This window comes from Odocoileus virginianus, chromosome 11 (assembly GCF_023699985.2).
Source record: "Odocoileus virginianus isolate 20LAN1187 ecotype Illinois chromosome 11, Ovbor_1.2, whole genome shotgun sequence".
Taxonomy (NCBI): Eukaryota; Metazoa; Chordata; class Mammalia; order Artiodactyla; family Cervidae; genus Odocoileus; species Odocoileus virginianus.
The window spans coordinates 47,293,061-47,308,365 of NC_069684.1; the positions used below are offsets into that span (position 1 = coordinate 47,293,061).

Consider the following 15,305-nt stretch of genomic DNA (forward strand, 5'->3'; position numbering starts at 1 on the left):
CTGAAGCAGACAGATCTTTTACGACACAGACACTCCCGAGACATGGGAGCAGACCAGCAGCAAAGCAGTCGTCGTCCTATCCCCCTTGACTTCCCCCTTTTTATACTTCCCGTCTCTTCGTTTTGGTTGTGCCCTGTGCAGAATAGGGCTTGTACCCACCACCAGTCAAGAAAGGGAGTGGGCATACGCTCAAGGCTGATTGACAGCTGCAGGTCATGTAACACTAGGCTATGTTGTGCATGTCTTCCCATAATCCTGTCTGTTATAATCAGATGTATATATGTGTAGAATATGTATGAACCATTAATAGGCTCCTAGCTGCCTAAGGTTACTTGAGGAAGCCCATTGGTTAGTTTGTATCCACTGTGTGCCTCTGGCACATATACAAGAGGTAGAAAAGTCTCTGTGGCTATTTTTGTAGCATATCTGTGAGCTCTCCTTAGTGGGCCTGGGATGGGGTTTAGAGATCAGCTTGAATCCTTTTTGGCGAGACCACCCCTCTTTGCTCATGCCTAATTTCCTATCTGATGTTCCCCTCCTCAAGTGTATGGACCCCAATTCTTTGGTAAATGGGTGTCTTTCATTCTGGCTACTTCCTGCTGAGTTGGGCCTTGAGTATCCATCACTTGCTAGCTGTCAGCAAGAGGGGCTGGTAAGAGCTTCTGATGTCCATCGGGGGGGGGGCGGTATGAGGAAGTTGTCAGGTTAGGGGTTGGTATCCATGTTGCATTGGAACCAGCCTGTGTCTTGTTGACATGAGTAGAAATAAACCAAGAGAGAAAGTTCAGAAAACAGGAAGCAAACAGGCCAGAACGACTGTAAGAGCGTATCCTTGAATGACAGAAAACAGGATGTTGCTCTGGTGACCTTGTCCAGGATTTGATTCGTTTCAAATTAAGTGTTTGGTGGTCAGTCCTGATCTGTTGATATAAGTCAGCTTCTTAAGTATTGGGTCGGGCCATACCCAGTAGCTAGTCTTATTGAAAGTCTTCATAATTTCTGTGATGGCTGGACTTAAGGGGTCTGTATAAGAGTAGCTCAAACCAGTAAGGCACAGGAGATGCAGGAACCACATTGCAGTGTCCTGCTTATGGTCCTATAGAACCAGTAACAGACATGAAAAGGAGTTGACTAACACAAACCGAGAGAGAGAAAGACGACAACATAGCCCAGGCTGAATGCAAGGGACATCCCAGGAAAGCTTATCCCAGGAACTTCATTTTTTGGTTGTTTGTCAGAATGACTTATCTGTCCTGAATAGACATCGGAGGTCTCCCAGAGGCTCACAAGTTTATTGGGTGTCTTCCCCTGTTTCCTTCCGTGGCTTGACTTGAGAGTAGTGAATCCAGGAGTCTTGCCCTGGTACCTTGAATGCTGTGGGGGTAGAAAGTATTACAGGGTAGGGACCCTTTCATGTGAGCTGGAGTTGAGCCTTTGAGGAGTCACCTTAACTTCCAAACCTTAATTAGGACTTGAGTCCCTGGGGCATATAGTGGTGGTCCCTCAGAGTCCATCCTTGGAGTTCTGATTGACACCCCACAAGCACATTTCTTGTTGGAATTGCCCAATGACCATAGTGTAAGATTGGAGGGTTTGAGTCTCTGGATCTAGAAAGAGGTCATTGACTTAACCAAAAGGTCTCCATACAACATCTCATCAGGGCTAAAACCACCTGTTCTTTAGGAGCAATGTGAGTGTGGAGGAAGGCTATTGGTAAAGCCTCTTTCCATCTGAAGGAGGTCTCCTGGGTTATCTTTTTTATTGCTAATTTTAAGAATTGGTTGGCTCTTTCCACTTTTCCTGAAGACTGAGGTCCCTAGGCACAGTGGCGGTAACAGGTAATGGCCAATGCTTTAGAAACCCCTTGGGTGACTTAAGAGGTAAATGATGTCCCGTTGTTACTTTGTAGCCGCCTGGCAGGTCAAATCTTGGAATAATTTCATGGAGTAGCTTTTTCAGCACTTCTTCATCCTTTTCAGTCCAGGTGGGAAAGCCTTTCTACCCAGTCTGTGAAGATATCTATCATGACTAGTAAGTACTTATATCCTTGAGAAACTGGCATCTGGGTAAAGTCTATCTGCTAGTCTTCCCCTGGGCTGGACGAGGTAGGGTTTTCAAGCTCCTTGGGGGTTGTTTAATTGGCAAGTGGGACACAAGGAGACCACTTGTTTTATGGTCGTTTGGAGGCCTGTTCCCCTGAAGGCCTTTCCAGGGCTTTGCCTACTAAATAAGTGGTGGCATATAGGGAGTTGACCAACTTGCATTCGATGTTCCCAGGCAGAAAGAAGAGTCCCTCCTTCTGGAACCACCCACACGAGCTTGCTGAAAGCCCTCACTCTCAGCTTTGAGTGTCTCGCCTTCATATATGAAGCAGCTTCTGGCAAGGTGGACTGTGGGACTAGGGTGGCAACCCCTATTAGTCCCAGTTTTGTAACGCTGCTCTCTTAGGTCCCTGATTGGCAGTTTGGTTTCCTCGTGCCACCTCTCTACTTTGCTTTTGGTGTCCCCTGCAGTGGGAGATGGAAACCTCAGTGGGCAGATGGACTGCTTCCAGGAGCCTGAGGATTTGGTCAGCATATTTGATTGGGGACCTCGGGCGGTCATGTGGCCCCTCTCTTTCCAAGTGGCAGCATGTGCATATTAGCACCAGAAAGGCAAACTTGGAGTCAGTGTAAATAGCTACTGCTTTTGTTTTCCCCGGCCCTAAAGCTCGGGTCAGAGCTATGAGCTCAGCCAGTTGGGCTGAAGTTCCTGGTGGTAAAGTTTTAGCCTCAGTGGTCTCCAAATTGAAGACTACTTTACTGCATGTCTTGCTTTCCTTTTTCTATCTAAGACAAAGCTGCTCCCATTAGTGTACCAAATTTTCTCAGGATTGGTCAAGGATCTTCTGACAGTCCCTCTCGAGGCTTTATCCAATGGTCTAATGGTTTCTAGACAACAGTAGAAGGGGAGAGAGCCCTTGGTTGGGCAGAAGGGTAGCTGGGTTAAGAACCTCACAAGGAGACAGAGTCAGTCCTGGATTTTCCATCAGCAATACTTGATATCTGAGGATCCTTTTATCAGATATCCATAAATGTCCTCTCCTCTTCAATTGTTTCACTCAGTGGGTGATAAGAATGGTCAGCTTGCCCCCAAGAGAGCATTTTAAGGCATCTTCTGTCAGGAGTGCAAGGCCGTAAGGTTTCAAAGGCAGGGAGGCCAGCCTCAGGCACTTGGGTTGAGCCTCTTGGAAAAGTAAGCCAGTGGCTGGGGTTCAGGTCCCAACCTTTGAGTTAACACTCCCAAGACATCAAGTGTGGCATCAAATGTCAGGTCAGTTTATTTCTCTTCCTCAGTTGTTGTCTCATTACAACAAAACTTTGGATGATGGACTAAAAGGTTTAAAACAACAGACAAGTTACAGCTCAGTTCAGCTCAAGCAGACAGATCTTTCATTACACAGACATTCCCAAGACGTGGGAGTGAACCAACTGCAAAGGAGTCATCCTCCCCATCCCACTTGGCTTCCCCCCTTTTTATACTTCCTGTGTCTTCCTTTTGACTGTGTCCTGTGCAGAATAGGGCTTGTACCCACCACCAGTCAAGAAAGGGAGTGCAAATAGGCATATGCTCAAGGCCGACTGTCAGCTGCAAGTTAGATGACAGCAGGCTTTGTTGTGTATGTCTTCCCATAATCCTGTCTGTTATAATCAGATGTATATATGTGTAGAATATTTATGAACCATTAATGGGCTCCTAGCTGCCTAAGGTTACTTTAAGTCCCTGTGGTTATTTTGTATCCACCGTTTGCTTAGGGCACATGTGCAGGAGGGAGAAAAGTCTCTGTGGTTATTTTTGTAGCATATCTGTGAGCTTTCCTTGGTGTGTCTGGGATGGGGTTTAGAGATCAGCTTGCATCCTTTTTTAGCTAGGCCACTCCTCCTTCCTCATACCTAACTTCCTACCTAACAAACTTATGAATTGTTGACTCAAGAAGCATGGGAGGAAAGTTGGTTGTGCTTACTAGTTTTATAACTGGAAGCTGGTTTATCATCGAGGAGAGTTCTTATGGAATGTTTTTGAAACTTCTGTCCAAAGGAACTCAGGGCAAAAAAGTAAAGCAAAGTCAAAAAGCAAATGACAAGCTGAGAGATTATTTATTATAAAGGAGAAATCTCCCTATTATATAAAGATCATGAGGGGAAGAAACAAAAAGTCTGATAGAAAAGTGGACAAAAATCATGTAAAGATGGTTCACAAAAGATAGGCAAAAAGTCTTTAAATATTTGAAGACATCCCACTTCACTAATAAGGAGAATGCAAGTTTAAACCACATTGAGATACCTACCATTTCTCACCTATCAGCTTAGAAGAATCCATTCTGTTAGAAAGGCTGAGGGGAAACAGGCATAATTATATTACCCCTGTCAAGGTAAATTTGACAGTACCTACTATATATATGATATCTGAAGAAAGCTGAGCACCAAAAAATTGATGCTTTTGAACTATGGTGTTGGAGAAGACTCTTGAGAGTCCCTTGGACTGCAAGGAGATCCAACCAGTCCATCCTAAAGGAGATCAGTCCTGGGTGTTCATTGGACAGACTGATGCTGAAGCTGAAACTCCAGTACTTTGGCCACCTCATGCGAAGAGTTGACTCATTGGAAAAGACCCTGATGCTGGGAGGGATTGAGGGCAGGAGGAGAAGGGGACGACAGAGGATGAGATGGTTGGATGGCATCACCGACTCGATGGGCATGAGTTTGAGTCAACTCTGGGAGTTGGTGATGGACAGGGAGGCCTGGCTTGCTGCGATTCATGGGGTTGCAAAGAGTCGGATACGACTGAGTGACTGAACTGAACTGAACTATATATATATTTACCATTTGATTCATAAATTCCACTTTTAGGAAATCATCCTGAGTGTACATCTCTTGCCATAGGACAATAAAAAATAGGCACACAGTGTTTCATTATGGCATTATTTATAGTAGCAAAATACAATATATATTAATATATCACTTTGATATTTATATACTAGCATACATCAATAATGGGACAAACTGTAAAGTCAGATAAAAAAAAGAAACCTAATTGTATATCAAATTGATTACATAATCACATAGGAAAATTTAATTCAAAATTTTAAACTAGTATTCTGAAAATAGTCTCTTTTGCTTAACAACAGAAAGCACTAGAAAACTTAAATTTCACTTAGTAGTTTTGCTGTTAGTGGTGGTCATAGTCATAATTTTGGAACTGTTGTGTGTGTATGAGAGAAGTACAAATATGGAAGGAGGAGGAAGAAGCATACCCTGGATGCTGGATTTTTTTTAAATATAATTTTTTTTTTGGCTGTGCTGGGTCTTTGTTGCTGTGCAAGCTTTTCTGTAGTTTCAGCAAGCAGGGTCTACTCTCTAGTTGTGCACAGGCTTCCCACTGCAGGGGCTTCTCTTGTTGGAGAGCCTGGACTCTAGAGCACAGGCTCAGTTGTTGTGGTGCTTGGGCTTAGTTGGTCTGCAGCATGTGCAATCTTCCCAGGTCAGGAATGGAACCCATGTCTCCTGCTTTGGCAGGTGAATTCTTTTAGCGCTGAGCCACTAGGGGAGCCCTGCAGATGCTGAAGTTTAATCAGTGGTATCAGTGTGAGCTCATGATTTTAAAAAGGCCCAGAAAGCTGTGACTCTGGGAGTAATAAGCAAACAGTACCTGGATCAGGGCTTCTAATATACCTTTCGTTAGTAAAAGAAGCCAGAGATCCTCAGAGAATGGTTAGTTCCAGATCTACAGTGCAAAAGTGTAAGATGAGCCTGGAATATCTAGTAAAAAAGTGTTCCCCCAAACATAGCAACTCATTGGAAATAGGATCCAGCTTGAAGACTATTCCAGTAGCCAAGACTGATACAACTTGAGCATCAAAAATAGTAATTCTTGTTATAGACTGTAACATGTTTGAATGGTTTTTAAAAAAGAAAAAAGGGGAGGAGGCTTGGGCTAGACCTTTGAGAATGGATTCAATTTAAATAGAGAAGAAAGGTAGTTTTGGGTCAGTGTGAACAAAGTAAGGAATTGGTAAAGAAGAGGGCATATTTCAGGAGCTTGGAGTTGGGTGGGGGGGGTTGATCCAGCTAGGTTGCAGGTTCACATGGGAATCAGTAGGCATAAGAGTTGATAGTTTCAGTGTCAGTCTGAAGACTACCTTTTGAGTGTAGTGGCAATGGAGAGCCACTGTAAGTTTCTGAGCAGAGGAGATATATGAGGTAAAAACAAGATAGGTGTTTTGGGAAGATGACTGGCAGCTAGATGGACAACAGGAAACAGAGAGATGGCAAGCAAGGAGACCAGTGAGGGAGTCTTTGCAGAAGTGCTGCGGCCTGCAAAGAGCCTGGGAATGGATAAGGATAAAAAGGGCTGAAATTTTAAAAAGCATTTCAGAGGACAAATAGATGGAACTTAGTCCTCTGAGGAAGGACAAGGGATGAGTCAGTGACTCTTAAGTTTCTGTGCTGAAGGGTAGAAAGATGATGATGGAGCTAAGCTAAATATGCAGAGCAGAGAATTGTTTTTTGATGTATTATTTAATGGAAGATAATATGCTTTAACTTTTCATTTTGTATTGGAGTATAGCCCAGTAACAACATTGTAATAGTTTCAGGTGAAGGGACTCCACCATACATGTGCATGTATCCATTGTCCCCCAAACTCCCCTCCCATCCAGGCTGCCACATAACACTGAGCAGAGCTCCTTGTGCTATACAAGTAGGTCCTTGTTGGTTATCCATCTTACATGTAGCTTTGTGTACATGTTCAGAGTTGTGATGTATTTCGAATTGGTTTTGAATATATTGACTGAGCCAATAGCATTTTGATGTTTACAGATCTCAAAAACATGAACTGAGTGTGCCACTTTGGGGGTGGTGCTGCTGAGCTTCTGCAACCAGCTCGATCTCTTACAGAGCTCAGGCGAAAGCAGGGCTCTGGTGTTTTCCTAAAGCTGTGTCAGTGTTTGCTTTCCACGATACTTTATGCTGCTCCACAGACAATGCTCAGAACAACCATGTCCCTGGGGAAGCCCAGTGGGCTACTCTGAGCGAATATAACATCACCTCCTGGTTGGGCCAGAAAAGAGTTTTCAAGGCACAACTCAGGGGAGGGCGCCCATATATGGAATTTCTCTTTCATCCCTGCAGTGAGGCTTGACTGAGGGGCCTCTGTGGTTTGTGGCTGTCTGGCTTCATCACAGGGTGACTGCCCTTGTTACCCGCCCCGCACTCTTGCTTGGCTGAAGGAAGCCTGTGCTGAGCTCTCCCAGTGAGCAGGCTTGCAGGCAGCCTTCCTCCCCTGCAGTCTGGGCATCCACATGGCATGGCTATAAATTATGCCCGGTGTGTTCATTTTCAGTTTAAATGTGTTCTCATCCCAGAGGAGCAACTAATGGCGTCAAGTTACTGATGTGAAAAAAGCCTGCCGCTACAATGACTATGGATTAATGAAATAGCAGACATGGAGGCTGGGGCAGCAATAAATTGTCCGCCACCAGTGACGTGGGTTTTAAATTATATTCTCCATCTCCTTTCCGCTTTTCCCAAATTGTTTTCCTGTAGAGTTGTTTGGTAAATGTTTACCATTGTTTAAATGTTTGCTGTTAAAAGTTGGTGCAAGCTGGGCCCTTCCTCTTAAGAGCCTTTTTCTCAGAAAATTGGAGGTGAGCTAAGAGGGATTTAAAAGTCTATCATGCTTTCTCTAGGAGGCATGAAGGCAAATCTCTTAATCCAGGATCATCACTGACTGATCACTTTCATTCAGAAAATTGGCAAACACAGGGCTCTGTTAGTGAATTCTGCTCATTCGGCATGTAAGTTGGCTACCTTTACCTTCTGTTATGACCTTTTTCTTTTCCTAATGAATCTAAAACTCTTCGTGTTTCTGATAGGCAGCAAGTCTGTTTTTCATAGATGAAGAACCCCAGGGAATCAACTGATGGGCCATAGGGAGATCAAGAGAATGCCTGATCCTATAAGCAAATTGCCCATATGTGTATGTTTCCCTAGAAGGAAGGTATGTGGGTTTCATCAGGTTCACCAAATGTTCTGCACCACTAAGATAGCTTAAGGGCTGCCATGGTGGACTGCATGAATAGCCACAGCATCTTCCTCTCCCTAGATCAGTACCCTTGCAGTGCATTTTGTATTTCTTCTGACTGAGAGGAGTTTGAAAGTGAAAGTGAAGTCGCTCAGTGCATCCGACTCTTTGCGACCCCAGGGACTGTAGCCTACGAGGCCTCTCCGTCCATGGGATTTTCCAGGCAAGAATACTGGAGTGGGTTGCCATTTCCTTCTCCAGGAGATCTTCCTGACCCAAGGATTGAACCTGGGTCTTCCACATTGTAGGCAGATGCTTTACCGTCTGAGCCACCGGGGAAGTCCTTGAGAGGAGTTTGCTGCTGCTGCTAAGTCACCTCAGTCGTGTCTGACTCTGTGCGACCCCATAGACGGCAGCCCACCAGGCTCTCCCGTCCCTGGGATTCTCCAGGCAAGAACACTGGAGTGGGTTACCATTTCCTTCTCCAGTGCATGAAAGTGAAAAGTGAAAGTGAAGTCGCTCAGTCATGTCCGACTCTTGGCGACCCCGTGGACTGCAGCCAACCAGGCTCCTCCATCCATGGGATTTTCCAGGCAAGAGGACTGGAGTGGGGTGCCATCACCTTCTCCATGAGAGGAGTTTAGCCACCCTTTATTCTGGACTGGCGTTCTGATTGGCTTTGGCCTCTGTTGTTGTTCAGTTGCTCAGTTCAGTTCAGTCGCTCAGTCGTGTCCGACTCTTTGCGACGCCATGAATTGAAGCACACCAGGCCTCCCTGTCTATCACCAACTCCCGGAGTTTACTTCTCAGTCATGTCCAATTCTTTGCAACCCCATGGACTGCAGCATGCCAGGGTTCCCTGTCCTTCATTATGTTCTGAAGTTTGCTCAAACTCATGTCCATTGAGTTCATCATGCCATCCAGTCATCTCATCCTCTGTCACACCCTTCTCCTCCTGCCCTCAGTCTTTCCCAGCATCAGGGTCTTTTCCAGTGAGTCAGCTCTTTGCATCAGGTGGCCAAAGTATTGGAGCTTCAGCTTCAGCATTAGTCCTTCCAATGAATATTCAGGGTTGATTTCCTTTAGGATTAACTGGTATGATCTCCTTGTTCTCCAAGGGACTCTCAAAAGTATTCTCCAGCACCACACTTTGAGAGCACCAGTTCTTCAGGGCCCAGCCTTCTTCATGGTCCAACTCTCACATCCATACATGCCTACTGGAAAAACCATAGCTTTGAGTAGGTTTTTGTTGGTTTCCCCATCTGACCTGCCAGCAACTGCAGACAGTGAGTGTGCCCAGCTGAGATCAGCCACGCCAAGTTTATGGATTCATTAAACTCACTAAATGTGAGTTTATGCTGAAATAGCGTGGGGGCTGCCATGGTGGATTGCATATGTGGCTGCAGCTTCTTCCTCTCCACGCATCCATGCTCTTGCACTGTGACTTTGCAAGAGCAGGGGTGTATGGAGATTGGGCCAGACCAGAAGCAACTGTTCAGTCCAGATTGCTGACATACAGAATAGTGAACAAAATAATTTATTTTGGAGTATTTTATTGTACAGTAAAAGCTAACCAATAAAAATACTATAACTGTGCAAGTTGAGAATGAGGGGTACATCTTATTCAGATTTTGTATCTCTTTCTCCTAAGAACACAATAATCGTTTAATATACATGTATGCTCAGTCGTGTCCAACTGTTGTCGACTCCATGGACTGTAGCCCTTGGGCTCCTGTGTCCTTGGGGTTTTCCAGGCAAGTGGATATCCATTCCCTTCTCCAGGGGATCTTTGTGACTCAGGGATTGAACCTGCATCTCTTGTGTCTCCTGCATTGGCAGGCAGATTCTTTACCATTTCCCCACCTGGCAGTTCTCCAACCATTTAATATATATCTACTGAATTGGTTAGAACTGGTCTCTCAAAAAGACTGAGGTTCAGCCACTTTCTCAAGGTCACTTAATAAATCAGGAGAGATCCCTGAGCACCTAACTCTAGCCCTCTGTTTCCTTATTTATAAAATGTGCTTCAAAACACCGACCTTGTGGTGTTGCTGTGGCTATTAGAGATACTGTGTGCATTAGAGATGCTTAATACCTGACAGACAGCAGCTCCAGCCAAGCACACAGATGAAATGGCTGCGGGACTCATCCGCATGCAGGAGATCAGGCACGTTTCTGTGATCCCAGTGACTGCCAGGTGTGAGGCACGTGGGCTCGTTTCCAGGTGTCAGCTTTCTCTGCTGCAAAAGGAGGTTGGCTCCACCCGGCTCAATCACGTGTCATTCTGAGATGGCTGCCGCTGCAATGCAACCGTGTGGCCAGAGGACTTGCCCCTCCCTCCGTGAGGGTGGGTGAGGCTCCGGAAGGAACGAGTTGCTGCTCTGGATTCTGCCGTCACTCCCTCTATCTCATTTGCTTGCTTGTAAAATCAGGGGTGGGTGACGGGAAGCTCTCGGAGAATCCTGTCAGCTGCAGGAATCCGAGGGCTTCAGTTACTACCAGAGTCTCCTCTGAGGACGGGGGACTAAACTGCTCACAGGATCACTGAGCCATAAGAGAAGTTACCTTGCCATCTACTAGAGGAAAAGAAAAAGTTTCTGTATTTGTCTAAAGCAGAAAGAGGAAAAGCAGGCCATGGGATTGGGGAATAACTAGTGAGAAAAAAAGGGAAAGGAGCAAGCCTGATTTGAGCTGGGGTGCTAGAACCCTGCTTCCTTCAGGGTAATGGTGCCTCATGCTGTGCAGATCACATGGTCGAACCTTAGACATAGAGAATTACAGAAAAAAATTCCTTCCCCCAAAGCATGACACACACAAAGAGTTATGAAATGCTCAGAATGAATTATACAAAGAGCCATGAGACATATGAATTTTTTTTTCTTTTCCATTAAGATTGCCTGTCCTTTTCTAATAAAACCCAATAAACTTAATATGATTTCTAAGATTTAGAAAAAAACTTCTTGTGTTGGAGACATATTTGGAAGTGAATAATGGACACACATATCGTTTACCACAAGCAGTGAGGACAGTATCTGAAAATCTTGCTTTTTGCCAAAAGAGACATTAACTTTTGCTTGGAAGCAAATGTGAAAACATTGATTTCTATCCAACTCTCAACATATATCCAACGAGAAAGTTACAACCTATTCTGTTATGCTTTTAATAGGATTTTCTATCTTTAATGTTGAGGTCTTAAACATTAACATTACCAATGAAAGAAAGCAAAGAAAACAATTACCAGATGGTATTTTCAACCAAATTTTTTTATATTATAATCATGCTTCTCTACAACTAAGGATTCTTGTGGTGTGCAAACCATATGTCTGCTTTTATTTACCTAAGTAAATATGGAACAGCATTTCCAATAGGGGAGGTCCACACAACAAACAAAATATAGTGTGACCTCAATAAGGCATTCAATAAAGGTACAAGCTGGCTCTCCCTCTGCGGGGTTCTCTTAGGGTGCTCTGATGTTGGCATCGCATTCTTCTAAGAGTAGAATCAAATCTTCAATAAGGCTGTGCTCTCTGCCATGTGTTACTCTCATAATATCAAAAGCCTGAAGGAAAAAGAAGATGGATTAGATCCCCAAGTTAGGCAGGTCCCCACCTGTTCCTCATCTTTTCTTGGGCCAGGAGCCCGGAGAAACCCACAGCCTACAGTATGATCACCACAGTGGTTCTCCACACTAGAAATGAAGTGACAAGGGTGATCTTAATGTGGTACTTGGACTTACTGCTTGAGTCTCGCTGGAACTGGTGTCCAACAATGATCTTCAGGGATTATTAGAGCTTAGATTTGGTGTAGGTAGTTAACAGAGGTTTCCAAAGAGTTGCTAAAATGATTAATATTAATGATTAAGTACCATGCTGTTATCACCTTAAAATAAGTTTTCATTTTTTCATGCTGTATTTCTCATCTATATGATACATATAACATATACTTTTTGTATTCTTTTCATGTTTTATGGCATTATAGCATTTGCATTTTGACATTCATTGCCTTCATTCCTCACTAAATCTTGTCAGTTCTACCTCCAAAATATTTCTGAAATCTGGATTTGTGCCCACTACAGTAATAGAGTATAATGGAATTAATGCTGTCAACTTCCAAAGCTAGGTCAAAAAGACCATGCATCCTTTGCCTTGTTCATTAGTACGCCTGCTCCTGGAAACAGGAGTTTCTATGCTGTGAGGAAGCCCAGGCCACATGGGGAAGCCAAGGGTAGATGCTCTGGTTGACAGTCCTAGCTGAGCCTATCTTTAAATTTTATTTATGTTCTACTTTTGGCTGTGCTGGGTCTTCACTGCTGCACAGACTTTGCTCTGGTTGTGGCGAGTCGGGTTCCTCTCTGCTTGTGGTGTGTGGACTCCTCATTGTGGTGGCCTCTCGTGGAGCACAGCTGCTAAGTCATGTAGGCTTCAGCAGTTGCGGCTCCTGGTCTCTGGAGCAGAGGCTTAATAGTTGTGGCACACAGGCTTAGTTGCTCTGAGTGAACCTATCTTTAAAATCATCCTAGCCTAAACACCAGAAATGTGCGTAAAGAAGCCTCCAGATGATTTAAGCCAGATTTCTTAGCTACTCTTAGAACTTTAGATCACTACTAATTTTTTGTTATGGTGTAAATCTTCTGGCATAGGCCAGATTCCAGTCTTCCCAGCTGACACCCAAGACATTATGGAAAAGAGGCAGGCCATTCCTCCTGTGATCTGTTTGAATTCCTGATCCGAATCATCTGTGAGTGTAATAAAAGAGCGGATGTTTCACTTTGCTAAGTTTTGGGATGGTTAGTTATAGAGCAATAAATAATCAAAATATCCACAAAATAGTTTTGCAGTAAATTAAAGATAAACCATAGCATCCTGAGCTTCCAAAACTGGGGAATTCCAAACAGAAGGGCTGGTCAGCTCAGTTGGTTAGAGGATGGTGCTAATAAATTACACCAGGGTCAAGGGTTTGTCCCCATATGGGCCAGGCTGTGCGGTGACGATATTTATGGGCTTCCCTGGTGGCTCGGTGGTAAAGAACTTGCTCACCATTGCAGGAGATGTGGGTTTGAGCCCTAGGTTGGGAAGATCCCTGGAGAAGGAAATGACAGCCTCACTCCAGTACTCTTGGCTGGAAAATCCCATGGACAGAGGAGCCTGGTGGGCTACAGTCCATGGGGTCACAGAGGGTTGGACATGACTGAGCGACTGAATGACAACAAACAGAAAGGTCATCAGATCCATTGTCTTCCATGTAAATGTGCCTCAAGAGGTAGGTGAACACAGCTTGGGGTTTTTAAGCACCCAGAAGAACACCTGGCGGGCAGTGCCATGGCTCTCAGCCTTGGGTGCACAGCGGTATCAACCAGTGGGCTTCCAAAGGTGTACCAGTGCCCAGGCCCCACACATGGTCAGCTGAATCCTGTTCTCTGGAGGTGAGCCTGGCCTCGGGAGAGTCTCATGTCCTCAGGGTTGAGAACAACTGATAGAGTAAGCTTTCAACAAGTAATAACACTATTGATTGTTCAGTGGTAACTTGTAGCCAACCATAATTACCATTTTAATGGCTGTGTACAGTTCATTTCATCAGGTTTATAGATTATTATTCACTGAGCTACTCTTAGAAATTCAGATCACTACCAATTTTTTTTTGTTGTTGTTGTGATGTAGATCTTTTAGCATAGGGTTGTTTTTTTTTTTTGCCTTTGCTGAGTATCGGCTTAAGATGCATTCCTAGAGGAGGGATTCCTAGGTGTGAGCATCTTTAAAGCCATAGAGACTTTAAAGCTGAGGCACACAGTCTCCTGAGGAGGAAACCTGAGAGTGGAAGAAGCAAAGTGTTCCAGACTAGGAGCACTTTCCACCTCTGTTCCTGGCTTTGGGGCCTCTTTAAAAATGTTCCCTTTAGGCTGGAATGAAGGAAAACAGGCAGACAGATGGGGTCTAGATTTAGCTGCTGAGAGAAAAGAGAAAGGGAAAGAAAGGCCTGCCACCTCCAGCACAGGTGTGCCAGCCTGGAAAAGAGCTCTGCTTATGGAGTCAGCTGTAATCCTGCAAACCCATCACCCGTGACACCCTAGCTGGAAAACCAGAAGGTGGCTATGATGGAGTCAGGGTGGTGGGATTTGGCTTTTATTAACTTGAGTGGGTCTGCCCTGTGTAGTATCTGCAAGCAAATCCCGAGAGTGGGTGGAATGAGGGGTGTCTGAGATGGAGGGGGAGGTGTTGGGAATAGCCCGCACCTTGGAGGCAGCCAAACTTGGTGAGATGTCTTTGGGCAGAAAATCAAAATCAAATATTTGATGCCAGTCAGAGAACAAACGTCTCCTGTCTCCTGCCCATACTCCCCTTGGTGCTCCATTGTTCTGGACATCTCAGGGTCTGAGGCAGAGGCATATGTGAGAGCGTGATTGGACAGAGAGACTGGAGAGATAGTGAAAGCCCTTCACGGGAAATTCTTTCACTCAAAAGCTGCTTACATGTTCTCCCTTCTGCTCAACAGAGGGCCAGATGTACTTGTGATCTGATAAAAGGAGTGAATGCTCCAGGAGCACTGCCTGAAAAGCTCTTTGCAGTAAGAGACATAATGTTCTACCCCACCCATGGACAGGGGGCCAGAGAAAGGCCAGCCTGACGGTGGGGCCTCTCACCTCCCCACTCCTCACAGTTCTCCTCTGCAGGCTGAGGGCCTGGCTTTGTTTCTCAGAAGTCCCGGACCAGCTTCTCTTTGTCCTCCTTGATGTATTTCTCCAGGTTCCTCCCCAGAAGATGTTTCTCAGGGACTTGACTCAGAGGCTAGGGCGGTCACCTTAGTACGACTCAGACAGGGTCTGGCCCGTCTGCATGTTTTCAGACCTGTTACAGCTGCAGCTTCCTTCCTCACTGCCATTCTAATAGTCATTCGCTTCGCTGTCTCCTCCCTTCCAGCTCTGAGAATAAGGCCTACTCCTTATGAGCCAGAGTTCATGGTGGCTGATCTGGAGTCTTCCCATTCATTCCTGCTCATCCCACAACAGGGCGGGGGCCAGCAGGAGGCTTCTGGCCCCGCAGCCCCTCCCTTCAGGAGCCACAGAGCCACAGCCAGGAAGGGAAGCCTCGTTTCCACACCTCCCAGCCTGTCCCCGTGCAGAAGCACCACGAAGACCATCTGGTCCAATGTCCTCATGTCTGGCCTGAGAGTGGCCCCAGGGTGAACCCAGTGTTCACTCCATGGCTGTGCTGTGTGGCCTCCCCTGCTGAGAGTCTGCAGTGGCCAAG

The 15,305-nt window shown here is 45.3% G+C and overlaps 1 protein-coding gene and 1 long non-coding RNA gene across 6 annotated transcripts in view; one reads left to right on the top strand and one right to left on the bottom strand.

Annotated features, from left to right (window-relative positions):
• LOC110151811 (uncharacterized) overlaps positions 1–15,305 on the top strand; it is a 64,769-nt gene that overhangs the window by 21,906 nt on the left and 27,558 nt on the right. The gene's annotated exons all lie outside the window — the stretch shown is intronic.
• The window catches only part of SMYD3 (SET and MYND domain containing 3), a 716,821-nt gene continuing 712,822 nt past the window's right edge, over positions 11,307–15,305 (bottom strand). For all 4 annotated transcript variants that reach the window (XM_070474406.1, XM_070474407.1, XM_020915229.2 and 1 more), the window contains one exon: positions 11,307–11,620. In XM_070474406.1, the coding sequence (XP_070330507.1) occupies positions 11,519–11,620 (102 nt within the window). In that variant the 3' untranslated portion in view covers positions 11,307–11,518. The remainder of the gene's footprint in view (positions 11,621–15,305) is intronic.